The 26,306-nt window shown below is 37.6% G+C and overlaps 1 protein-coding gene across 3 annotated transcripts in view; it reads left to right on the top strand.

The window, feature by feature from the left end:
* The window catches only part of RAVER2 (ribonucleoprotein, PTB binding 2), a 94,180-nt gene that overhangs the window by 58,730 nt on the left and 9,144 nt on the right, over positions 1-26,306 (top strand). For 2 of the 3 annotated variants that reach the window (XM_030913396.1, XM_030913397.1), the window contains exons 7-11: positions 987-1,052; positions 1,205-1,319; positions 3,679-3,947; positions 9,488-9,599; positions 11,449-11,585. In XM_030913396.1, coding sequence (XP_030769256.1) covers positions 987-1,052; positions 1,205-1,319; positions 3,679-3,947; positions 9,488-9,599; positions 11,449-11,585 — 699 coding nt within the window. Of the gene's footprint in view, positions 1-947; positions 1,053-1,204; positions 1,320-3,678; positions 3,948-9,487; positions 9,600-11,448; positions 11,586-26,306 lie in introns of all 3 variants that reach the window. The other variant, XM_030913395.1, reaches the window with a different exon arrangement.

Raw genomic sequence — 26,306 nt, 5'->3', positions numbered from 1 at the left:
ACTGTGTGGAATGTAACATTTAAAGTCTATGTTATTATAGAATTTCAACCAGTAGGGAAAACACATTAAACAGTTAATTACAATAAGGAGTGAAGAGTAATATGAGAGGGGAAGTTCAGAGTATTGATAATATTCCCTATATTTTAAGAGAAAGACCAAAATGCTTTACCTTTAAGGCCCATACATTTGAGCTAGTTCCTTCTGCCTCTCAGCTCAATACACATCACTGTCCCACTACAACAGCCTGGTTTTGGTCCTCAAAGGACCTTGTTTTCTCCTCCTTCGGTCTTTTCTTCTGCTGGTCTTTCTTCCTGGAATGCGAATGATTCCCACCCCAACATCACCTAATTCCCTCCCAGACTTCAACTACAGCCTTCAGATTGTAGTACAAGAATTAGTTCCTCCAAGAAACCTTCCTTGAATTGTCCAGGCTAAATAACATTCCTCCACTATTTGTTCTCATAGCCCCCTGCATTTTTCCTTCATATAATTACCATGTGTAATCATGTGGTTTTTTAAAATTATTATTAATTAATGGCTCCCTTCCTTAGGGGACTGTAAGATCTGTGAGGGCAGATCTTATTGTACTTCTCACTAAGTAGCACAGTGCCTGGCACATAGAAAGTGCTCAATAAATCTTTGTTGAATGATTAAATGAATAAATAAATGAATGAATAGAATGTCACTGTCATTGAAACCAAAAGGGGGTGAGAGGAGGGAAGGAAGGATGAAAGAATGTAGAATTAATTTCATGACTGCATGGCCCCCTTTTGTATATTATTAAAAGAATTAATTAACTTTGCCTGTTAAGTTGGAAAGTGAAATATTATGTTTAGAAGCAATTACTTTTACTCAGATCGACTGGAGAATTGAACTTTAAAATGAATCGGGTTATACAACATGTAGCTTTTCAAAATTAAACTAACAACGTTTTGTCATTTTCACAGAGCTCAGTTATGGGTAATACTTCTAATTTATTCCTTCAGAATCTTTCTCATATACCACTGGCACAACAACAATTAATGAAGTTTGAGAATATTCATACTAATAATGTAAGTATGATATCATTTTTTCTTTTAGAATCAGTTCATTTCTTTTCTAGAATCAGGTTGTGGATCAGGTTGTTTATGAATTTTCACATGTGTAACTTTTTTTAGGTTATATCTTATGGCCATGGGTCTTACCTTTTTTTCTTCTTTTGTAGAAACCCGGCTTACTTGGAGAGCCCCCAGCTGTGGTATTTCAGACTGCACTAGGGATAGGGTCAGTGCTTCCATTGAAAAAGGAGTTGGGACATCATCATGGAGAAGCACATAAAAGTAAATGATGTGTATTTACTGAGAAGTCAGTAAACAGTCAGGTTGGAGATTTAAAATAGTTTACCTGTGTTCTACTTTCATTTACAGGGAAGTCAAATTTGAGTTTTATTTAGTCATTTAAAATTTTGAGAACCCTCTTGGCTTTTTCTATTTTGAATATTGATAAGTTACTGATGGACTTGCTTCCATGCCAAGATAAGACTTTCCCTGTTGGATATGCTTTAATATTTTATGCAGGTTCACAGCAGTGCAAGGCAAAGACACAGATCCCTTTGAGACTGACATGCTGCCCACTGGGCTGACAGCATATATGGATCCATCTGGGATAAGAAACCTTTCACTTTTATTTTTAAAAATCTAGTATTTATATATTTAAAGTTTGATTATTTATTTGTATTATTTAAAAAAATTTAACCTCTAAATCAGTAGTCAAAGAAAACTAATGTGTGTACTATGTGCTTCTAAAAACATGGCAAACAAAATAGCTTTTTTGGCAGGAAAATAGGAGCATGGTGTTATACTAAGATTTCTTATTTGAATGTGATTTTGAAGGGTGCATTTTCAGCTTGAAGCTTAATTGAAATTTGCTTAGAAGTGGGCATGCTGAGTAAAAACAGAAGGTCCACCAATAATTAAAAAAAAAAAAAAGTCGGCCGGGCGCGGTGGCTCAAGCCTGTAATCCCAGCACTTTGGGAGGCCGAGACGGGCGGATCACGAGGTCAGGAGATCGAGACCATCCTGGCTAACACGGTGAAACCCCGTCTCTACTAAAAAATACAAAAAACTAGCCGGGCGAGGTGGCGGGCGCCTGTAGTCCCAGCTACTCTGGAGGCTGAGGCAGGAGAATGGTGTGAACCCGGGAGGCGGAGCTTGCAGTGAGCTGAGATCTGGCCACTGCACTCCAGCCTGGGCGACAGAGCGAGACTCCGTCTCAAAAAAAAAAAAAAAAAAAAAAAAAAAGTCAATTAAATATGGGTAGCTTACTTAACCTTTTGTCCAGTGATCAAATAACTTAGTTCTGACTGTTGAAATTGACTGGACAAAAGTTAAGCCGGTGAAGAAATTTTTTGATATCATGGGGTCTGTCTTGCCAAAAAATTAAATTTTCTATGTCTAAAAGCTTATGTAAATGTGTATTATTTGTGTTGAATTAACTAATAAACTATTTGCTTTAGTATATGTTGCTTTAAGAACATTGAAAAGTTAGTGTCCAAATAACTATATTCTAAACATTAGGGGAACCAAAATATCCATCTCTAAATGATTATTACTGAAAATAATTGAAGAAATTTGTTTAGTAAATTTATAAAATGGTAAATCTTAGTTGTCAAAATTAGCTCTTTCCATTTAATTTTGACCTATAGATTTTTTAAAAAGTGGAACGGTTCAGAATTTTCCTATTAAAACTTTTAATAGGAATGTTGCCAGCCTGGGCAACATGACAAAACCCTGACTCTACTAAAATACAAAAAATTAACCAGGCGTGGTTGCACACGCCTGTGGTCCCAGCTACTCAGGAGGCTGAGGTGGGAGAATCACCTTAGCCCAGGAAGTCGAGGCTGCAGTGAGCCATGATTGGCAATGGGAGTGGGACCCTGACTCAAAAAACAAACAAAAAAACCGCTTTTATTTTTCCCAGAATTTCTTGTTATTTTCTATAAACAAAAACATAAAACTTTCATGTATTAAATTTAGTGCTTATCTGTTAACAAATAGTCATTTAAGAAAAGAAGCCAGTGATATACTGATAAGTGTTTAACAACAAGCTCTCTAGGTGGAAAAAAAGTCTTGATTTGTAGCATTTGTGCATTTCTGTTTGTGAATACTCCAAATGTGACTGATTTCAGGTTACCAATATGAAGACACTTAACTCAATAGCTGGGAAGAGGTGTGTATTAATAGCTCTCATGAGCTGATGGAAGCCAGCTAACCAAATTTATATTGGATTCAGTCAAACTTCATTAAATTTTACTTTCAGATAACTTTTTAAACTTAAAGCTTAATTATTTCCTTCAGTTATGGAAACAGTGAAGCTGCAATGAATGGGCATTAAAAAAAGCACTAATATAGCTTAAATGCCAATTAATAATTATATATAGAATTTAAAAACTTAAAAATTTCATATATTTGAGGTTACCCTGAAAGTTACTGAAAATAAGAGCATTATTACTATTGTAGATTTTTGTTTTTTCATAAAGGAGCCCACTAATTAACAACCTCTAACCTTACCTTTTGCTGTTATCTAACAGGTACAAAATTGGTTTCTCTGCATTTTGCTCATAACTTAACAAAATCAAAAGGACTATTGTGAATAAATATTTTCTAACTAAAAGCTTTTTGCATTTGTGGTTTGCTACAGCATCTAGCCTGATTCCAACTCAAACAACGATAACAGCTGGAATGGGCATGTTACCATTCTTTCCAAATCAGCACATTGCTGGACAGGCTGGGCCAGGGCACAGTAATACTCAGGAGAAACAGCCAGCCACAGTGGGAATGGCAGAAGGAAATTTCTCAGGGTCGCAGCCTTATCTTCAGAGCTTTCCAAACCTTGCTGCTGGAAGCTTGCTGGCAGGACACCATAAGCAGCAGCAAAGCCAGCCAAAAGGCACAGAGATAAGTTCAGGGGTAAGAAAACTTTGTGTGCACACAGATGTGTATATACCTATATATGTATATATATTCCATTTAAATTATATCTTAAATTGTCGTGTCAATGAAATGATGACTTTTTCATAGTTTACATTTACTTCTCAAAATTGAAGAAAACATTGCAAAATCTGTTTGCAATGTTTTTGAAAAATCTGTTATTAAAAATAAGCAAACAAAAAATCCTTTTTTTTTTTGAGACAGAGTCTTGCTCTGCCGCCCAGGCTGGAGTGCAGTGGCCGGCTCTCAGCTCACTGCAAGCTCCGCCTCCCAGGTTCACACCATTCTCCTGTCTCAGCCTCCCGAGTAGCTGGGACTACAGGCGCCCGCCACCTCGCCCGGCTAGTTTTTTGTATTTTTTAGTAGAGACGGGGTTTCACCGTATTAGCCAGGATGGTCTCGATCTCCTGACCTTGTGATCCACCCGTCTCGGCCTCCCAAAGTGCTGGGATTACAGGCTTGAGCCACCGCGCCCGGCCAAAAAATCCATTTTTTGATAAGTTATGCTAACTGGCATTTGGGACTACATTAATTATTTGCCAGTTTGTATGTAAAGTATTTTTAATTTGTGTAAAATGAGTTTGTCTCTTAAAAATAATTTATATGTGGATTCTTTATTCCTTATAAGAGAATAAGGAATTTCCAAAAAGTTTGTGACATACATGGTTTTCAAAAATACTTGATATTTTAAATATAAGATATAAACTAATTTAAGTTCAGAATTTTGTAGTTTGAAAAAGCTTAGGAGTATCAATACTTATTCACTTACATAGTAATGTTATTTGTAAGGCTAAGTACGTGTTAATGCTGTTCTTTAAAATACATTTTTTGTGTATCTTAATATGTATTTAGTAGCTAAAGTATTTTAATATTTAAAGGCAGAACAAATTTTATCTGGAAAATATCAAAACCAGCTATTAAACTCTGGTCTAACTAATCTGGTCTTTCTTTTAATTCTGGAATTGTTTACCCAATCATTTTATTGGTTAATATACCACTGATATTTATAAATGTTGTAATAAGTAGGTAGACTAAAGTACATCTAATTTTTATTATATTTGTACCCCAAAATACACTGTGGTTTGTAAGTGGTATAAAACTTAGGCTTAACCAGTTTGTAAGGAAAAAAATCTATGTAGTTTCTTGTATTCAAATGTCAAAATAATAATACTGAATTTGTAAGAGATTTTAGTGTTACCTAGCCATAGCAAGAGGTATAACTAGAATGCCCTGCAATTGTACATTCAGAAAGCTAAGGCAGTTCTCTCTTTTTTAAATTTTTTAATTTTTTACTTTTTTTATTTTTATTTTTTTTTTTGAGACGAAGTCTTGCTATGTCACCCAGGCTGGAGTGCAGCAACGTGACCTTGGCTCATTGCAACCTTCGCCTCCTGGGTTCAACGGTTCCCCTGCCCCAGCCTCCCAAGTAGCTGGGATTACATGCATGCACCACCATTCCTGACAGATTTTTGTAGGTGATCTTCCCGCCTCGGCCTCCCAAAGTGCTGCTATTACAGGTGTGAGCCATTGCGCCTGGCCGTCGGTTCTTTATAGAATAAATTTTAAAAATTTATCTGCAGTGTTCGTTGCTTGGATTATTGAGGGAAATTGCACAAATAAAACTTGTATATGAATACTTCATATCTCTTTGCAATCTTTAGTTCACTGCAAGCATCAGAGTCTTTAGAAGAACTGTGGATTTTAGGTGATTCACATAATGGGCAAATGAGTGTCTACAAGAAGACAGCCAAAATAGGGGCAGGTTCTGGAAAATAAGTCCTGTGAAGAAGAATTCAGGAGAAGTGGATATATGGAACCTGGAAAGGGACAACCAAACATATACATTGTTAAACCTATTTAAAGAGTAGTCATATGGTATTATGTGCACCTCCAGTGGGCAGAACTACCTATTAAGTACAACATACAATAAAGCAGATTTAGGCTTAATATAAGGAAGAACGATTCAAGCTTTTAAGCAGAGAGAAAGTTTATTTCACAAAGATGTGACTGTCATATCACCAAAAGCAATTAAGCAGACCCCAGGTGAGCATCTGTATAGGGTGTTGTGTTAATATAAATGATCCCTCTTCCTGTCAATAGGGGTTGGACCAGGTAACCTCAGTGTTTTCTAACTGTGAGATTTTAGACTTTCCTGAAATAATTAGTTTAACTTTGCTTTAGATGTTTAGAACTGCATCTTTAATATTGTGTTGGCCAGTAAGTCTTGAGTCTACCTTTTTGTTTCCAGAATCACCTCTAGTGCAAAAACACACACACACACACACACACACACACACACACACACACACACACACACAGAGATTTGGACTCTAACTCCCAATCTTTGAGAATTTTATTCAGGGAGACAGGGATGATATCCAGTTTCTGTTTATTGTGGTAAAATTAAAATATACATAACATAAAATTTACCATTTTAAGTGTAGAGTACTGTGGCATTAAGTACATTCACAGTGTTGTGCAGCATCATTGCTCTCCATCTCCAAAACTTTTTTGTCATCTCATACTGAAACCTGCACCTGTTAAATAATAACTCTCCCTTTTTCCCTCCCACTAGCCTGGGTAACCACTGTTTCTACTTTTGTCTTTATGAATTTGACTATTCTAGGTACCTAGGTGACACAATATTTGTCCTTCTGTGTGTAGCTTAGTTCACTTAGCATAATGTTTTCTAGGTTCATCCATGTTGTAGCATGTATCCAAATTTCCTTCTTTTCTAAGGCTGAATAATATTCCATTGTACATATATACCATGTTTTAATTCAGCCATCCATGGACATGTGGGTTGTTTCTACCTTTTATTGTGAATAATGCTGCTGTGAACATTGGTATCTGAGTCCCTGCTTTCGATTCTTTGGGGTATATACCCAGAAATGGAATTCCTGGATCATACCATAATGCATGTTTAATTTTTGTTGAAACTGTCATCCGTTTTTCCACAGCAGCTGCACCGTTTTACATTCCTGCCAGCAGTGCACAGGGATTCTAATTTTCCAACATGCTCACCAACACTTGTTTTCTGTTTTAGCTGTTTGTAACAAAAATACCATAGACCGGATGATTTAAATAACATACATTTATTTCTCACAGTTTGAGAGGCTGGGAGTTCTAAGAGAAGGTGCCAGCGAATCCAGTGTTGATGAGGATACTGTTCCTGGTTTTCAGATGACCATCTTTTCGTTCCATTTTCACATGGTAGAGAGCTGGAGCAAGCCCTTTCATGTCTCTTCTTATAGGAGCGCTAATCCCACTCTTGAGGGCTCTACTTTCATGACCTCATTACCTCCCTTCATGACCTCATTACCTCCCAAAGGTCCCACTTTCTAAGACCATCACATTGAGGCTTAGCATTTCAACATATGAATTCTGGGGAGACTTAAACATTCAGTTCGTAGTCATAGCCATCCCAGTGGGTGTGAAGTGGTATCTCATTGTGGTTTTGATTTGCATTTCCCTAATGATTAGTGATGTTGAGCATTTTTGTGTGTGTTTATTAGTTATCTGTATATTTTCTTTGGAGAAATGTCTATTAAAGTTTTTGCCCATTTTAAATCAGGTTCATTTTTGTTGTCATTGTTGAGTTTTTAGGAGTTTTCTATATACAGTTGACCCTTTAGAAAACACAGGTTTTAACTGCACAGGTCCACTTATGCTTGGATATTTTCCAAGAAATATAGTGGGAAATTTTTTGGAAATTTGAAAACTTTGGAAAAACTCCCAAATGAACCCCATAGCCTAGAAATATTGAAAAAAATTAAGAAAAGTTATATATGTCATGAATGCATAAAATATATGTAGATATTAGTCTAGTTTGTAATTTACTACCATAACATATACTCAAACCTATTATTAAAAAGTTAAAAGTTAGCATACATGACATACATACTTAAAGACTGTACATGGCACCATTCAGTCAAAAGAAATGTAAACCAAAATAAAGATGCAGTATTAAATCATAACTGCATAAAATTAACTGTGGTATATACTGTACTACTGTGATAATTTTGTGCCTACTTCCTGTTGCTTTTGCGATGAGCTCAAGTGTTGAGAGTATCCACTTAAAATCCTGTGTGTTGCTAATCATCTTCATGTGAGCCATTCATCTCTCCAGTAAATTGCTTATTGCAGTAAAAAGTGATGTCTCGTCATGCTTGCGTATTTTTCATCATGATTAGTGCAATATCATAAACCTTGAATAACACCTACGATCCATAAAAATGCCACTAGTGATACTAGAAGGGCTCTCAAGAAGCAGTGTCATGACATTATAAGTAAAAGTCGAATTGCTTAATGAGTACCACAGATTGAGGTCTGTAGCTGCTGTTGTCCACCATTTCAGACAGATCTATACTGTAAACAGATGACATAATTTATGGTATTGATAAATACGACAGTACTGTAAATGTTTTTCTCTTATGGTTTTCTTAATATTTTCTTTTCTCCACCTTTAATGTAAAAAAACAGTGTATAACGTATGTAACATACAAAATACATGTTAATTGTTTGCTATTGGTAAGGCTTCTAGTTAACAGTAGGCTATTAGTAGTTAAGTTTTTGGGTAGTCAAGGGTTATACATAGATTTTTCCACTTTGTGGGGGGTTGGCACTACTAACCCCCATGTTGTTTCAAGGGTCAACTGTATTAGAATCCTTACACCTAACTAATTACATAAAAATATACTGATATACATTTTGAAGAAATGTGTGTTTCTAGCATCATCTAAATGTGGAGTTGGAGTTTATTAAACTCATTTATTTTGTTTGACATTATATTTAGTACCAGAGGTAAATAAGCTTTGCTTTTGTTATTTGGTATAAAATATAAAATAAAAATCTCAATAAAAATATTGATAACAGACCAGGCGCAGTGGGTCACGCCTGTCATCCCAGCACTTTGGGAGGCCAAAGTGGGGGCATCACTAAGGTCAGGAGTTTGAGACCAGCCTGGCCAACATGGTGAAACCCCATCTCTACAAAAAATATTAAAAAATTAGCCAGGTGTGGTGGTGCGGTTCTGTAATCCCAGCTACTCAGGAAGCAGAAGCAGGAGAATCGCTTGAACCCGGGAGGTGGAGGTTTCCATGAGCTGAGATTGCACCATTGCACTCCAACCTGGGCAATAGAGTGAGATTCCATCTCAAAAAAAAAAAAAAAAAATAGATAGATAGATAGATAGATAGATAGATAAACAGTATTTCTGGAAAAGAGATACGGAATTTAGTTTTTCTTGTGAAGATGAATTCTTTCCTGGTTCAAGTGAGAAGATTGTACAAGATATCCTTTCACTCTCTTTTAGTTCTAAAGTTCTATGGCTCTAGAATAGCTTTTTTAAAAACCTAATTGAACAACTAATAGCAGGTGAAATGTGATAATTTTAGTCAACATCCATAGATATTTCATAAGTATACTAGATGTATTGAAAAATAAGCATTTCTGTATTCTTCATTTTTATTTTCGTGTTCCTCTCATTAAGTACCCCCTCCTTTGTTCTTGTTAAATAGGCTGCCTCTAAGAATCAGACTTCACTCTTGGGAGAACCACCAAAAGAAATTCGGCTCAGTAAAAATCCATACTTGAATTTGGCAAGTGTGTTGCCCAGTGTGTGCTTATCATGTAAGTAGGGGCTCAGTGTTCTTGTTGTGGAGTTTTATTGAATACTTTACATAATAAGTTTTACTTTAATTTTTGACTTAATGGAAGCAAATAATACCTATTGACCAAATTAAGGCCTAAATTATTCTTTAAATTAAAATAGTAATTAAAACTAAGACACTCAAAATGCGTGCTATTTAAGGAAAACATTACAACTCATAGAGAATCATTTTTCTTAACCAGAAGTTTAAACCTATAAGTAATCTTATATATCTTGAATGTTTGAATACTCCCAAAATGTATGAGCTACCAATAATTGGTAGAAGTGGAATTCTCATTCACTTTTTGGAGGAACCCCTCAAGCTTTCAATTACTGTAAATCAGCTATTCATTCAAATGTCGTTTTAAGAGAAAATCACAAATGTGATATGCTCCAGGCACAAGGATGTTCACTGCATCATTGGTTGTAAATAGTGGGAAAACTGGAAAATACTTAATATTTGTCAATAGGGGAATGCTAAAATAGTTCATCATATAATTGAATACTGTGCAACTTTTTTTATAATTGAGGGATATTTACGTATACTGATATGAGATGAACTCTAAAGCATATTTTGGCAAATATATGCATAAAATGATTCCATTTATGTTTATTTAAAGTTATATATCCTTACATGTATATACTTGAGTGTGCAAATGCATGAAGTAAAACCAAAAAAGTAAATTCTAAACTATTACCTCTGGGAAGAATAATAGGATTAAATGAAAAGAGATGAAAGATGAATTTCATTTTTAATATATATCCTCTGTATTTTATGAAATATCCTTGAACCCAAACATTAATTTGTAATTTTTTTTGAGCTGGAAAAAAATGTAAGTGCACTTCTAGTATAACTGTTATATATTGATCTGGTCTGAAAATTGATGGTGACAATTATTACATTTATAAGAACAGTTTACATTTTTTATACATTGTTTTAGAGGCTAGACACACACATACACACACACACACACACACACACACACACACACACACACACACATATGTTTTGGTTTTTTGAGACAAGGTCTCACTCTGTCGCCCAGGCTGGAGTGCTGTGGTGTGATCTTGGCTTACTGCAGCCTCCACCTCCTGGACTCAAGTGATCCTCGTACCTCAGCCTCCCAAGTAGCTGGGACTATAGGCATGTGCCACCATGCCCAGCTAATTTTTTGTTTTTTGTTTTGTTTTGTTTTGTTTTTTCTGTGAGACGGAGTCTTGCTCTGTCACCTAGGCTGGAGTGCAGTGGCACCATCTCGACTCCCTGCAACCTCCACTTCCTGGGTTCAAGCAATTCTTAAGTCTCAGCCTCCCAAGTAGCTGGTATTACAGTCATGCACCACCATTCTTGGCAAATTTTTATAATTTTAGTATTTTTTTGTAGAGATGGGGTTTCACCATGTCACCCAACCCAGTCTCAAACTCCTGGGCTCAGGCAGTCCTCCCACCTTAGCCTCTCAAAGTACTGGAATTACAGGCATGAGCCACCATGCCTGGCCAGACATATATGTTTTTTAACCTTTCCACCAAAATTATTTACCCATGGGACAGGTGTCCATTTTAAGTTGTTTCAAATGAATGAGACAGTATTATATACTGTATTTTCCCAGGGGAAAATATATCTAGTTATATGTTGGCAAACTAAAATTTTGTTCTATTTGATAATATGCTGTTATAATTTATAATTTATAATAAAATACTCATGTTTATAATATAATTTATAATTTATAAAATAATTTATAATAAAATAATTTGTTTAAAACAACCTAAATAAAATAAATGTATAATAAAATAACCTAAATAAAATAAACTTGTTGATTCTGCCTTTAGCCCCTGCAAGTAAAACCACTCTTCATAAGACTGGAATTGCAAGCAGCATTCTGGATGTAATCTCTCAGGGAAATGAATCACAACACACATTGGAAAAATGCATTGCTTATTCTCCACCTTTTGGTGATTATGCACAGGTAAATAATTCCCAGGTTCTGAGGATACACAGAAAAATTGGTTCAACTATATATTGAGTTCACTGAATATGAAATTGTGGTTCCTATATTATTAACATAGGAAAATCAAATTGCACTGATCTATGTATTTCTTACTCATCATTGGAAATTTGGGAATGTGTTCAAGACATTATTTAGTATCATTTTGCACTAGATATTTACCTCTCATTGTTTACCTAGTGGTTGGCAAATTACAGCCCATAGACCAAATCTAGCCCACCACCTGGTTTTGTAAATAAATTTGTATTGTAACACAGCCAAGTCCATTCATTAACATATTGTCTATGGTGCTGACATGCTATAATAAAAGAGTTGAGTGATGACAACAGAGACTATGTGGCCTGCAAGATTAAATATTTACTATCTGGTTCTTTATAGAAAAATGCTGCTAACCTTTGGTTTGCACTCGTATAGACCTGAGAAACCCAAGGGAATGCCTCTGTTCTTCTCCACTGTTTGTAGATGTAGAAAGATGATCATATTTACAGACACTACTGTGCTAACTTCTGAACCAGTCAATCAATAACATAAAAGTATTATGTTCATAACATGTCCTGTGTCATTACTTAAATATGTCAGTTTTGCTTTGGCCCTTCTTCAGCTTACTCTTAGCGGTGTAAGCTGAGTATATATCATGTTAGCCCTGTGTGATTATGGAATCATAAGAGTCTTATAATTATCAGTTCTGACTCTTACTGTCCTAGAACAGCCAGCTTCTTCTCAGCTCTATCCTGTTTGTTGGAGCCTTGTCTCCACTTTGATTTCCTTGGAGCAGCTCTGTGTTTGCCTGACCTGTCTCTAATAAACTTAGAAAAGAAAGCCACTTAGAACAATTATGATTATGCCTTTTTAATAGAGTACTAGAAATAGCCCAAGTTCTGTAAAAATGGTGCAGCAGGATGTTAGTGAAACATATGACATGTCTTATATACCTGGGACAAGATGGGAAAATATGGGTTGGGTAGATGATGTAATTAGGTGACAGTATATCTGTATTTAGAGAACAGTGCTCACAAATTGCTGCAATCTGGAAGCATTCTCTTATATTGATTCATAAGACTCATCTTCAGTCCTTTATTAGATAACATTTGAAGTAATGACTTGGATAAAGACATTAATTGGAAAATTTATAAGATATAGTCCTGTACAATTTCAATTTGTTTCTTTTCAGAAAACAAACTTTTTATAAACAGAAGCACAGTAAATTTTTTAAAAATTCATTAAATACATATTTAAACTTTAAAAATTTTTTGGACTTACCTTTTCTTTTCTTTTTAAATTTGCCTTTTTCTTAGCAGTTTTGCTTGTTAGATTACTGTGATTTATTATATACTTATATACATAGAAAGACTTTCTCATTCACACATGGAGAAATTCTGGGATAATGATGCCTTTTTTATTGCTGTATGTCTTCCTGCCTCCACACTTGCTTGCCCAGAGATATGGTGGGGGAAAGAATCCTCCGTGCACTGTTCAGTGTCTCCTTTGACAGTCCCTGCTTCTTGCGCACGCTTGTTCATAAAATGGGATTTGTTCTGCCTCTCATGTTCTTTCTTCCTTATAAACTTAATTAAATGTTACTAATGGAACATTAAAGTAAATGGAATTTAACTAATGGAATACTAAAGTAACTATTATAGAAAAAGGTGGTCATGTATTAGGAATTCCTTCCACTATTTCCACTGCTGGGATGAAGGAAGAGGTCTAAGGGAAAGGAACCAGAAGTGTTTGTTTTCTTTTTAACACTTGCTCTATGCTTTGTGACATAAGTGATTACTATTTCTAACAACCTTGTGAGATTTAAATGACCGCCTTCATGATACAAGTGGAGAAGCATGAAGGGGTAAATAATCTCTCCAAGTTCATACAGTTGGTAAGTGATTTCTTGATTCCAAAGGCCACATTATTTATACCATTGAGAAGTTTCTTCAGGCTTCGAAGTAATATCTGAGAGAAACTGTGTAGGCTGCTCTGCTTATGAATTAGGAGAGATAAATATGTCAAGGCATAGAGGGACAAAATAATCTTTATCTTCAATAAAACTATCAGATTTAAAAACCTAATTGGCATTTCCAGTATTGATGATGTTGCTTGTATCATACTATTTCCCTACAGATAACCATTATTAGAACTGGACTAAATATAAATGAAAACCAACTACTTGAAAGCACTAGAGAATGAATGACCAAAAGCAGGTGGAAATGTGAGAATTCTTCCTTGAAACAGGATAACATCACTGTATGATATTTGTGTTTCTATAGCTTTTTGCCTGATACCACTCCCTAGATGGAGAAAGCTGCAGTCTCACTAGCTTAAGGAGTCAGATGACAGAGTTCAGGACCATTAGCAAGGCTGTTAAGTGAAGGGGGAAATTGTGGAAAAGAGGGGGTTGCATAGGAAGGAGCCTCAAAATCTGTGTGTCAACTTAACCCAAATACAGTTGGCTGGCCCCTAAACTGTGTTTGTGTGAGGGAAACTCCAAGGGACCTGGTAGAAAACAGCTGAAAGGCTAAAAGAACTGAGAAGAGATTCAACTCCTCTCCAGCACAGAGGAGACAGAGTTTGGAGTTTGAGTTCAGCAAATTTAACTCCTTCTAGAACAAAAATCAACACTCATCAGAGGAAGATAATAGAATCTGTAGCCTCTACAATATATTATAGTAATCAATATGTCCAGTAGAACAAAATTACTAGATAGTTGAAGAAGCAAGAAAATGTGACTCACAATTAAGAGAAAAAGTAGAAACTGACCCCAAGGTGACCCAGATGTTGGTCTTGTAGACAATAACCATAAAACAGCTATTATAAATATGTTTAGGAACTTAAAAGAAAATAAAGTAATAATGAACAGATACGGAATCTCTGCCAAGAGATATAAACTAAAAAATAACAACTTTGGAACTGAAAACTATAGTATCTGAAATAAATACACTGGATGGGCATAGCGGAAGATTGGAGAGGCCAGGAAAAAAGGTTCGGTTAACATGAAGACAACTCAATCTGAAGAACACAAAGAAAAGAGATTTTTAAAAGCCCAATGGAACATATCCTCAGGGACCTGAGGGAAAATATAAAGCAGTCTAAAATGGATGTAAATGGAGTCCTGGGAGAAGAAGAGAAAGATAATGGGGGCACACATTATTTGAAAAAATAATGGTCAAACATTTTCCAGATTTGCTTCAAAAAACTTACAGATCTAACAGGCTCAGAGGTCCTCCTGCATAGCAGGATAAATAAAAGGAAATTTTTACCTAGGCATATTATAGTTAATATGCTGAAAACTATAGTTATAAAGAGATAATCTTGAGAGCAACCAGATAAAAACAATGCACATTATTTTAAGACAGGTTTCTCAGTCTTGGTACTATTAACATTTGGGGCTGGATGATTCTCTCCTAAGTGGGAAGGGCTATTCTGTGCTTGTAGGAGATTTGGCAATGTCCTTGTCCTCTAACCCCTAGATTGCCCCCACCAACACACACACCATTGAGAACCACTGGGTTGGGGGGCGGAGCAAGATGGCCGAATAGGAACAGCTCCAGTCTCCAACTCCCAGCGCAAGCGACACAGAAGACCGGTGATTTCTGCATTTTCAACTGAGGTACTGGGGTCATCTCACTAGGGAGTGCCGGACAATCGGTGCTGGTCAGTTGCTGCAGCCCGACCAGCGAGAGCTGAAGCAGGGCGAGGCATCGCCTCACCTGGGAAGCGCAAGGGGGAAGGGAAGCCCTTTTCCTAGCCAGGGGAACTGAGACACACAACACCTGGAAAATCGGGTAACTCCCACCCCAATACTGTGCTTTAAGCAAACGGGCACACCAGGAGAATATATCCCACACCTGGCCAGGAGGGTCGCACGCCCACGGAGCCTCCCTCATTGCTAACACAGCAGTCTGCGATCTAACCGCAAGGCAGCAGCGAGGCTGGGGGAGGGGCGCCTGCCATTGCTGAGGCTTAAGTAGGTAAACAAAGCCGCTGGGAAGCTCGAACTGGGTGGAGCCCACAGCAGCTCAAGGAAACCTGCCTGTCTCTGTAGACTCCACCTCTGGGGACAGGGCACAGTTAACAACAACAACAACAAAAGCAGCGGAAACCTGTGCAGACGCAAACGACTCTGTCTGACAGCTTTGGAGAGAGCAGTGGATCTCCCAACATGGAGGTTGAGATCTGAGAAGGGACAGACTGCCTGCTCAAGTGGGTCCCTGACCCCTGAGTAGCCTAACTGGGAGACATCCCCCACTAGGGGCAGTCTAACACCCCACACTTCACAGGGTGGAGTACACCCCTGAGAGGAAGCTTCCAAAGTAAGAATCAGACAGGTACACTCGCTGTTCAGCAATATTCTATCTTCTGCAACCTCTGCTGCTGATACCCAGGCAAACAGGGTCTGGAGTGGACCTCAAGCAGTCTCCAACAGACCTACAGCTGAGGGTCCTGACTGTTAGAAGGAAAACTATCAAACAAGAAGGACACCTATACCAAAACCCCATCAGTACGTCACCATCATCAAAGACCAGAGGCAGATAAAACCACAAAGATGGGGAAAAAGCAGGGCAGAAAAGCTGGAAATTCAAAAACTAAGAGCGCATCTCCCCCTGCAAAGGAGCGCAGCCCATCGCCAGCAACGGATCAAAGCTGGTCAGAGAATGACTTTGACGAGATGAGAGAAGAAGTCTTCAGTCCATCAAACTTCTCAGAGCTAAAGGAGGAATTACGTACCCAGCGCAAAGAAACTAAAAATGTCGAAAAAAGAGTGGAAGAATTGACAGCTAGACTAATTAATGCAGAGAAGGTCATAAACGAAATGACAGAGATGAAAACCATGACACGAGAAATAAGTGACAAATGCACAAGCTTCAGTAACCGACTCGATCAACTGGAAGAAAGAGTATCAGCGATTGAGGATCAAATGAATGAAATGAAGTGAGAAGAGAAACCAAAAGAAAAAAGAAGAAAAAGAAATGAACAAAGCCTGCAAGAAGTATGGGATTATGTAAAAAGACCAAATCTACGTCTGATTGGGGTGCCTGAAAGTGAGGGGGAAAATGGAACCAACTTGGAAAACACTCTTCAGGATATCATCCAGGAGAACTTCCCCAACCTAGTAGGGCAGGCCAACATTCAAATTCAGGAAATACAGAGAACGCCACAAAGATACTCCTTGAGAAGAGCAACTCCAAGACACATGATTGCCAGATTCACCAAAGTTGAAATGAAGGAAAGAATCTTAAGGGCAGCCAGAGAGAAAGGTCGGGTTACCCACAAAGGGAAGCCCATCAGACTAACAGCAGATCTGTCAGCAGAAACTCTACAAGCCAGAAGAGAGTGGGGGCCAATATTCAACATTCTTAAAGAAAAGAATTTTAAACCCAGAATTTCATATCCAGCCAAACTAAGTTTCATAAGTGAAGGAGAAATAAAATCCTTTACAGATAAGCAAATGCTTAGAGATTTTGTCACCACCAGGCCTGCCTTACAAGAGACCCTGAAGGAAGCCCTAAACTTGGAAAGGAACAACCGGTACCAGCCATTGCAAAAACATGCCAAAATGTAAAGACCATCGAGGCTAGGAAGAAACTGCATCAACTAACGAGCAAAATAACCAGTTAATATCATAATGGCTGGATCAAGGTCACACATAACAATATTAACCTTAAATGTAAATGGACTAAATGCTCGAATTAAAAGACACAGACTGGCAAACTGGATAAAGAGTCAAGACCCATCAGTCTGCTGTATTCAGGAGACCCATCTCACATGCAGAGACATACATAGGCTCAAAATAAAGGGATGGAGGAAGATCTACCAAGCAAATGGAGAACAAAAAAAAAGCAGGGGTTGCAATCCTAGTCTCTGATAAAACAGACTTTAAACCCTCAAAGATCAAAAGAGACAAAGAAGGCCATTACATAATGGTAAAGGGATCAATTCAATAGGAAGAGCTAACTATCCTAAATATATATGCACCCAATACAGGAGCACCCAGAATCATAAAGCAAGTCCTTAGAGACTTACAAAGAGACTTAGACTCCCATACAATAATAATGGGAGACTTCAACACTCCACTGTCAACATTAGACAGATCAACGAGACAGAAAGTTAACAAGGATATCCAGGAATTGAACTCATCTCTGCACCAAGCAGACCTAATAGACATCTATAGAACTCTCCAACCCAAATCAACAGAATATACATTCTTCTCAGCACCACATTGCACTTATTCCAAAATTGACCACATAATTGGAAGTAAAGCACTACTCAGCAAATGTAAAAGAACAGAAATTATAACAAACTGTCTCCCAGACCACAGTGCAATCAAACTACAACTCAGGACTAAGAAACTCAATCAATACCGCTCAACTACATGGAAACTGAACAACCTGCTCCTGAATGACTACTGGGTACATAACGAAATGAAGGCAGAAATAAAGATGTTCTTTGAAACCAATGAGAACAAAGACACAACATACCAGAATCTCTGGGACACATTTAAAGCAGTGTGTAGAGGGAAATTTATAGCACTAAACGCCCACAAGAGAAAGCTGGAAAGATATAAAATTGACACTCTAACATCACAATTAAAAGAACTAGAGAGGCAAGAGCAAACACATTCAAAAGCTAGCAGAAGGCAAGAAATAACTAAGATCAGAGCAGAACTGAAGGAGATAGACACAAAAAACCCTCCAAAAAATCAATGAATCCAGGAGTTGGTTTTTTGGAAAAGATCAACAAAATTGACAGACCGCTAGCAAGACTAATAAGAAAAGAGAGAGGAATCAAATAGACGCAATAAAAAATGATAAAGGGGATATCACCACCAACCCCACAGAAATACAAACTACCATCAGAGAATACTATAAAGACCTCTACGCAAATCAACTAGAAAATCTAGAAGAAATGGATAATTTCCTGGACACTTACACTCTCCCAAAACTAAACCAGGAAGAAGTTGAATCCCTGAATAGACCAATAGTAGGCTCTGAAATTGAGGCAATAATTAATAGCCTACCAACCAAAAAAAGTCCAGTACCAGATGGATTCACAGCTGAATTCTACCAGAGGTACAAGGAGAAGCTGGTACCATTCCTTCTGAAACTATTCCAATCAATAGAAAAAGAGGGAATCCTCCCTAACTCATTGTATGAGGCCAACATCATCCTGATACCAAAGCCTGGAAGAGACACAACAAAAAAAGAGAATTTTAGACCAATATCCCTGATGAACATCGATGCAAAAATCCTCAATAAAATACTGGCAAACCGGATTCAGCAGCACATCAAAAAGCTTATCCACCATGATCAAGTGGGCTTCATCCCTGGGATGCAAGGCTGGTTCAACATTCGCAAATCAATAAACGTAATCCAGCATATAAACAGAACCAAAGACAAGAACCACATGATTATCTCAATAGATGCAGAAAAGGCTTTTGACAAAATTCAACAGCCCTTCATGCTAAAAACGCTCAATAAATTCGGTTTTGAGGGAACGTACCTCAAAATAATTAGAGCTATTTATGACAAACCCACAGCTAATATCATACTGAATGGGCAAAAACTGGAAAAATTCCCTTTGAAAACTAGCACAAGACAGGGATGCCCTCTCTCACCACTCCTATTCAACATAGTGTTGGAAGTTCTGACTAGGGCAATCAGGCAAGAGAAAGAAATCAAGGGTATTCAGTTAGGAAAAGAAGAAGTCAAATTGTCCATTTGCAGATGACATGATTGTATATTTAGAAAACCCCATTGTCTCAGCCCAAAATCTCCTTAAGCTGATAAGCAACTTCAGCAAAGTCTCAGGATACAAAATTAATGTGCAAAAATCACAAGCATTCTTATACACCAGTAACAGACAAACAGAGAGCCAAATCATGAATGAACTTCCATTCACAATTGCTTCAAAGAGAATAAAATACCTAGGAATGTAACTTACAAGGGATGTAAAGGACCTCTTCAAGGAGAACTACAAACCACTGCTCAGTGAAATCAAAGAGGACACAAACAAATGGAAGAACATACCATGCTCATGGATAGGAAGAATCAATATCGTGAAAATGGCCACACTGCCTAAGGTTATTTATAGGTTCAATGCCATCCCCATCAAGCTACCAATGGCTTTCTTCACAGAATTGGAAAAAACTGCTTTAAAGTTCATATGGAACCAAAAAAGAGCCGCATTGCCAAGACAATCCTAAGTCAAAAGGACAAAGCTGGAGGCATCACGCTACCTGACTTCAAACTATACTACAAGGCTACAGTAACCAAAACAGCATGGTACTGGTACCAAAACAGAGATATAGACCAATGGAACAGAACAGAGTCCTCAGAAATAATACCACACATCTACAGCCATCTGATCTTTGACAAACCTGAGAGAAACAAGAAATGGGGAAAGGATTTCCTATTTAATAAATGGTGCTGGGAAAATTGGCTAGCCATAAGTAGAAAGCTGAAACTGGATCCTTTCCTTACTCCTTATACGAAGATTAATTCAAGATGGATTAGAGACTTAAATGTTAGACCTAATACCATAAAAACCCTAGAAGAAAACCTAGGTAATACCATTCAGGACATAGGCATAGGCAAGGACTTCATGTCTAAAACACAAAAGCAATGGCAGCAAAAGCCAGAATTGACAAATGGGATCTAATTAAACTAAAGAGCTTCTGCACAGCAAAAGAAACTACCATCAGAGTGAACAGGCAACCTACAGAATGGGAGAAAAATTTTGCAATCTACTCATCCGACAAAGGGCTAATATCCAGAATCTACAAAGAACTCAAACAAATATACAAGAAAAAATCAACCCCATCAAAAAGTGGGCAAAGGGTATGAACAGACATTTCTCAAAAGAAGACATTCGTACAGCCAACAGACACATGAAAAAATGCTCATCATCACTCGCCATCAGAGAAATGCAAATCAAAACCACAATGAGATACCATCTCACACCAGTTAGAATGGCAATCATTAAAAAGTCAGGAAACGACAGGTGTTGGAGAGGATGTGGAGAAATAGGAACACTTTTACACTGTTGGTGGGATTGTAAACTAGTTCAACCATTATGGAAAACAGTATGGCAATTCCTCAAGGATCTAGAACTAGATGTACCATATGACCCAGCCATCCCACTACTGGGTATATACCCAAAGGATTATAAATCATGCTGCTATAAAGACACATGCACACGTATGTTTATCGCAGCACTATTCACAATAGCAAAGACTTGGAATCAACCCAAATGTCCATCTGTGACAGACTGGATTAAGAAAATGTGGCACATATACACCATGGAATACTATGCAGCCATTAAAAAGGATGAGTTTGCGTCCTTTGTAGGGACATGGATGCAGCTGAAAACCATCATTCTTAGCAAACTATCACAAGAACAGAAAACCAAACACCGCATGTTCTCACTCATAGGTGGGAACTGAACAATGAGATCCCTTGGACTCGGGAAGGGGAACATCACCCACCGGGGCCTATCATGGGGAGGGGGGAGGGGGGAGGGATTGCATTGGGAGTTATACCTGATATAAATGATGAATTGATGGGTGCTGACGAGTTGATGGGTGCAGCACACCAACATGGCACGAGTATACATATGTAACAAACCTGCATGTTATGCACATGTACCCTAGAACTTAAAGTATAATTAAAAAAAAAAAAAAAAAAGAGAACCACTGGGTTAAGGCAACAGTAAACATGCAGGTGACTAAAAAAGATTATATATTTTCTCTTAATTTATTTAAAAGCAAAAATTTTAACATATAGGGTTTATAATGTATATAGATACAGTATATTTGATGGCAGTAGTGTAAAGGACAATAAGGTAAATGAAATTATGGTTTTGGGGTTATGTTTTACATGAAGTACATCAAAAGTAACTCTAAGTAGGCTGTGATAAGTTGTGGAACGCATATTGTAATCCATACAGCAACCATTAAAAAATTATACAAAGAGATATAGCTAAAACATGAATAGTTTAATTACAATGAAATTATAGAAACATTTGATTAAGCCAAAATATACCATGAAAGACAAAAACAACTAGGTCTAATAAAAACAAATATCTGAGTGGTAAACCTAAATTGAACAGTAGTTATAATTATTTCAAATGAAAACAGACTGCATGCTCCATTTATAACAGATTTTCTTTTTTAATATTTAAAAATTTTTAATTTTAGGTTTGGGGGTACACGTGAAGGTTTATTGCATAGCTAAACACGTGTCACAGGGGTTTTTTGTGCATATTATTTCATCACCCAGGTATTAAGCACAGTATCCAATAGTTATCTTTTCTGCTGCTCTCTCTCTTCCCACCCTCCACCGTTACGTAGACAGCAGTCTGTTGTTTCCTTCTTTGTGTTCATAAGTTCTTATCATTTAGCTCCCACTTAGGAGTGAGAACATGCAGTATTTGGTTTTCTGTTCCTGCATTAGTTTGCTAAGGATAAAAGCTTCCAGCTCTATCCATGTTCCCACAAAAGACATGATCTCGTTCTTTTTTATGCCTGCATAGTTTTCCATAGTGTATATGTACCAAATATCCAGCCTGTCACTGATGGGCATTTAGGTTGATTCTTTGTCTTTGCTATTGTGGATAGTGCTACAGTGAACATTTTGTGTGCATGTATATTTATGATAGAATAATTTATATTCCTCTGGGTATATATGGAGTAACGGGATTGCTAGGTCTAATGGTAATTCTGTTTTTAGCTCTTTGAGATTTTGCTACACTACTTGCCACAATGGTTGAACTAATTTACACTCCCACCAACAGTGTATTAGTGTTCCCTTTTCTCCACAACCTTGCCAGCATCTGCTATTTTTTGACATTTTAGTAATGGCCAGTTCTGACTGGTATGAGATGGTATCTCATTGTGGTTTTGATTTGCATTTCTCTAATGATCAGTGATATTGAACTTTTTTTCATATACTTGTTGGCTGCATGTGTGTCTTCTTTTGAGAAGTGTCTGTTCATGTTCTTTGCCCACTTTTTAATGGGGTTGTTTGCTTTTTTCTTGTAAATTTAAGTTCCTTATAAATGCAGGATATTAGCCGTTTGTCAGATACATAGTTTGGAAAAATTTTCTCCTATTCTGTAGGTTCTCTGTTTACTCTGTTGATAGTTTCTTTTGCTTCCAGAGGCTCTTAATTTAATTAGATCCCACTTGTCAATTTTTGCTCTTACTGCAATTGCTTCTGGTGTCTTACCGTGAAATCCTTGCCCATTCCTATGTCCAAGGAACCATATTGCACTAAAACCGTCAGTAAAATGTTGAATAGAAGCAGTAGAAGTATATATTTACGCCTTGTTGAAACTCTTTTGGAACAGGCGCATAGACCAATGGAAAAGAATAGAGAGCCCAGAAATAAGGCTAGACATCTGCAACCATCTGGTCTTCGACAAAGTTGACAAAAGCAATGGGGTAAAGACTCCCTATTCAATAAAAGGTGCGGGGATAACTGGCTAGCCATATGCAGAAGATTAAAGCCAGACCTCTTCCTTACACCATAGACAAAAATCAGCTCAAGACAGATTAAAGACCTAAATGTAAAACACAAAATTATAAAAACCCTGGAAGACAACCTAGGCAATACCATCCTGGACACAGGAACACACAAAGATTTTATGACAAAGTATGACCCAAACACAAAGGGAAAAGTAATTAATAGAAACTGTCCATAAGGAAGTGGAAACACTGGACTTACTAGACAAAGATTTAAAATATTTTCAAAGAATTAAAGAGCGCCACGTCTCAGGAACTTTTAAAAAGTATGAGAGGCCAGGTGCAGTGGCTTGCGCCTGTAATGCCAGCACTTTGGGAGGCCGAGGTGCGTTGATCACGAGGTCAGGAGATCGAGACCATCCTGGCTAACACGGTGAGACCCCATCTCTACTAAAAATACAAAAAATTAGCCGGGTGTGGTGGCGGGCGCCTGTAGTCCCAGCTACTCGGGAGGCTGAAGCAGGAGAATGGCGTGAACCCAGGAGGCAGAGCTTGCAGTGAGCCGAGATCGCGCCACTGCACTCCAGCCTGGGCGACAGAGTAAGACTCCTTCTCAAAAACAAACAAACAAAAAGCAAAAGTATGAGAACAACATCTCATCACATAGAGAATATCAATAAAGAGAGAAATTATTTTTAAAAATCAAATAGAAATTCTATATTTGAAAATATGGTAACAAATGAAAAATTTACTACAGCACAGCAGCAGATTAGAGCAGGAAGAAGACTCAACAAACTTGGAATGTAGGTCAGTTGAAATGATCCAGTCTGAGAAACTGAAAGAAAAGAGAATGAAGAAAAATGAACTATAACAATGTAGGCAAGGATGCGGAGAAATGGGAATCCTCATACAGTGCTAGGGGTTGGTGGGATATAAAATGGTGCAGCTGCTTTGGAAGAGTGTGGCAGTTTGTCAAATGTTAAAGAATTACCAGATGGCCCCAGGATTTGACTCCTAGGTATATCCAAGAGAATTGAAAATGTGTGTCTATACACAAATGTGTACATGCATTGGCACAGCAGCAGCATTCATAATAGCCAAAAAGGAAAACAACCCAAATGTCCATCTAGTGAGGAATGAATAAACAGAATGTGGTAATATCCACGTGATGGAATATTACTCATCCATAGAAAGGAATGGAGTACTGATCCATGCTACAACATTGGCGAACCTTGTGAACATTACGCTAAGTGAAATAAGCCAGACAAAAAGTCCACATATGATATTCCATTTATATGAAATATCCAGAATAGGCAAATCCATAGAGAATGTAAGTAGATAGTGGTTACTGGGGGCTGGAGGAGGGAGGAGTCAGGGAGTATGATTAACAGGATTTTTTGGGGGAGGGGAGAGTGATAAAAATACTCTAGAATTCAATTGTGGTGATAGTTGTTCACAAGTTGGTGAACCTTGTGAATCAACAAATTTTGGACTCTTTAAAAAATAAGCTTCAACTGTACAAAACAGAGAATAGCATTTTCATTTTGTGTTTTAGAGATCCTAAAAGTAGCTAGTTATAAGCAAACAGATCAGATCAATTTTTCAAGATCTAGGTCTAATTAGAAATCAGTTTTAAATGCACTACCCCTTCCATGTCTCTAGTTAGTTATACAGAATTGCCATTGAGCTGTAGTTATTAATTTTCTCAAAAACTGTATGTCTTGAATATTTGAACTGTGATTGAGAAAACTTAAATCAGAAATAAATTATTTAAAAAATTGTAGTATACATTCTAGCAGTGATAATAGCATTATAGTCAGCTATGTAAACCTGTCAATATGAATGTACAAATTGAATTTGAAATTTCAGATTCTGAGGTCCATCTATGTCAAATGGTTGGGAGAAGCCTACCTTAAAAGAGAAGCTTTTAAGCCACTTTATTAAATGTCTATTAAACACCTAAATCTAACATCTAATTATAATTTGTCAAAGACAAAACATTTCACCCTTCCCCTTTAATTAAAATAGGTAAAATAGGTCAAAATATATCTTAAGCATCTTTCCAGTTTGACATAGTCATTAGTCTCAATAATGTAAAGAAAAATGTAAGAGTTTTTTCAGCTGTTCAATATGACTGCTTACGTTGTGATTTTTTTTTTTTTTTTTTTTTTTTTTTTTGAGACAGAGTCTTACTCTGTCGCCCAGGCTGGAGTGCAGTGGCACAATCTCGGCTCACTGCAACCTCCACCTCCTGGGTTCAAGTGATTCTCCTGCCTCAGCCTCCTGAGTAGTTGGGATTACAGGCGCCCACCACCATGCCCAGCTAATTTTTGTATTTTTAGTAGAGACGGGGTTTCACCACGTTGACCAGGCTGGTCTTGAACTCCTGACCTCAAGTGATCTGCCTGCCTTGGTCTCCCAAAGTGCTAGGATTACAGGCCTGTGCCACTGCACCCGGCCTGATTTTGATTTTTCATTTGACAGTTGCCATACGTGGCAGTTGTCCAGCATGCAGCACAGCGGTGTTATCTGCTTGCACAGTGTGTTCTTGTGTTGCCCTGATTCCAGGGATCTCCCCTGCCAGGAGGCTGACTGCCTGTTTCAGGGAATCAACCACAGAATATATGATGAGATGATGTGATAAGGGAAGAGGAAAGAAAAATGAACAAAAGACCTGGAAAATGCTTGGTCCTTTCATACAGAGCCTAATGCTGCCACCCAGTGGTCAAACAATGCAGGCCGACTTGCCAAAAAGTACATTATATTATGTAATGAATGCTGTGTGGATTTTTGTATGGACCATGATAGATCCGAATCTTGTGACAAACACCTGTCATACAAAATATGTTTTAAAACATAAGCCCACTTTAAACAACAATTATGGGAGCACAGGTTATCTATATATTAACCCTAGACAATAAGTTGGAAAGTACTTTTAAAAAGTGATTTTGGTTAAAAACTGGAATTAAGGAAAGCAAGCTATTGAAATGTATTTTGGCTGGGCGCGGTGGCTCATACTTATAATTCCAGCACTTTGGGAGGCCGAGGTGGGTGGATCACCTAAGGTCAGGAGTTCAAGACCAACCTGGCCAACACGGGGAAACCCTATCTCTACAGAAAATACAAAAAATCAGCCAGGTGTGGTGGTGCACGCTTGTAATCCCAGCTACTCAGGAGGCTGAGGCAGGAGAATCGCTTGAGCCCAGGAGGCAGAGGCTGCAGTGAGCTGA

The sequence above is a fragment of the Rhinopithecus roxellana genome, chromosome 12 (assembly GCF_007565055.1).
Source record: "Rhinopithecus roxellana isolate Shanxi Qingling chromosome 12, ASM756505v1, whole genome shotgun sequence".
Lineage (NCBI taxonomy): Eukaryota > Metazoa > Chordata > Mammalia > Primates > Cercopithecidae > Rhinopithecus > Rhinopithecus roxellana.
Note: the sequence above shows the minus strand (reverse complement) of the source record. Positions and strands in the feature narration are given on the sequence as shown.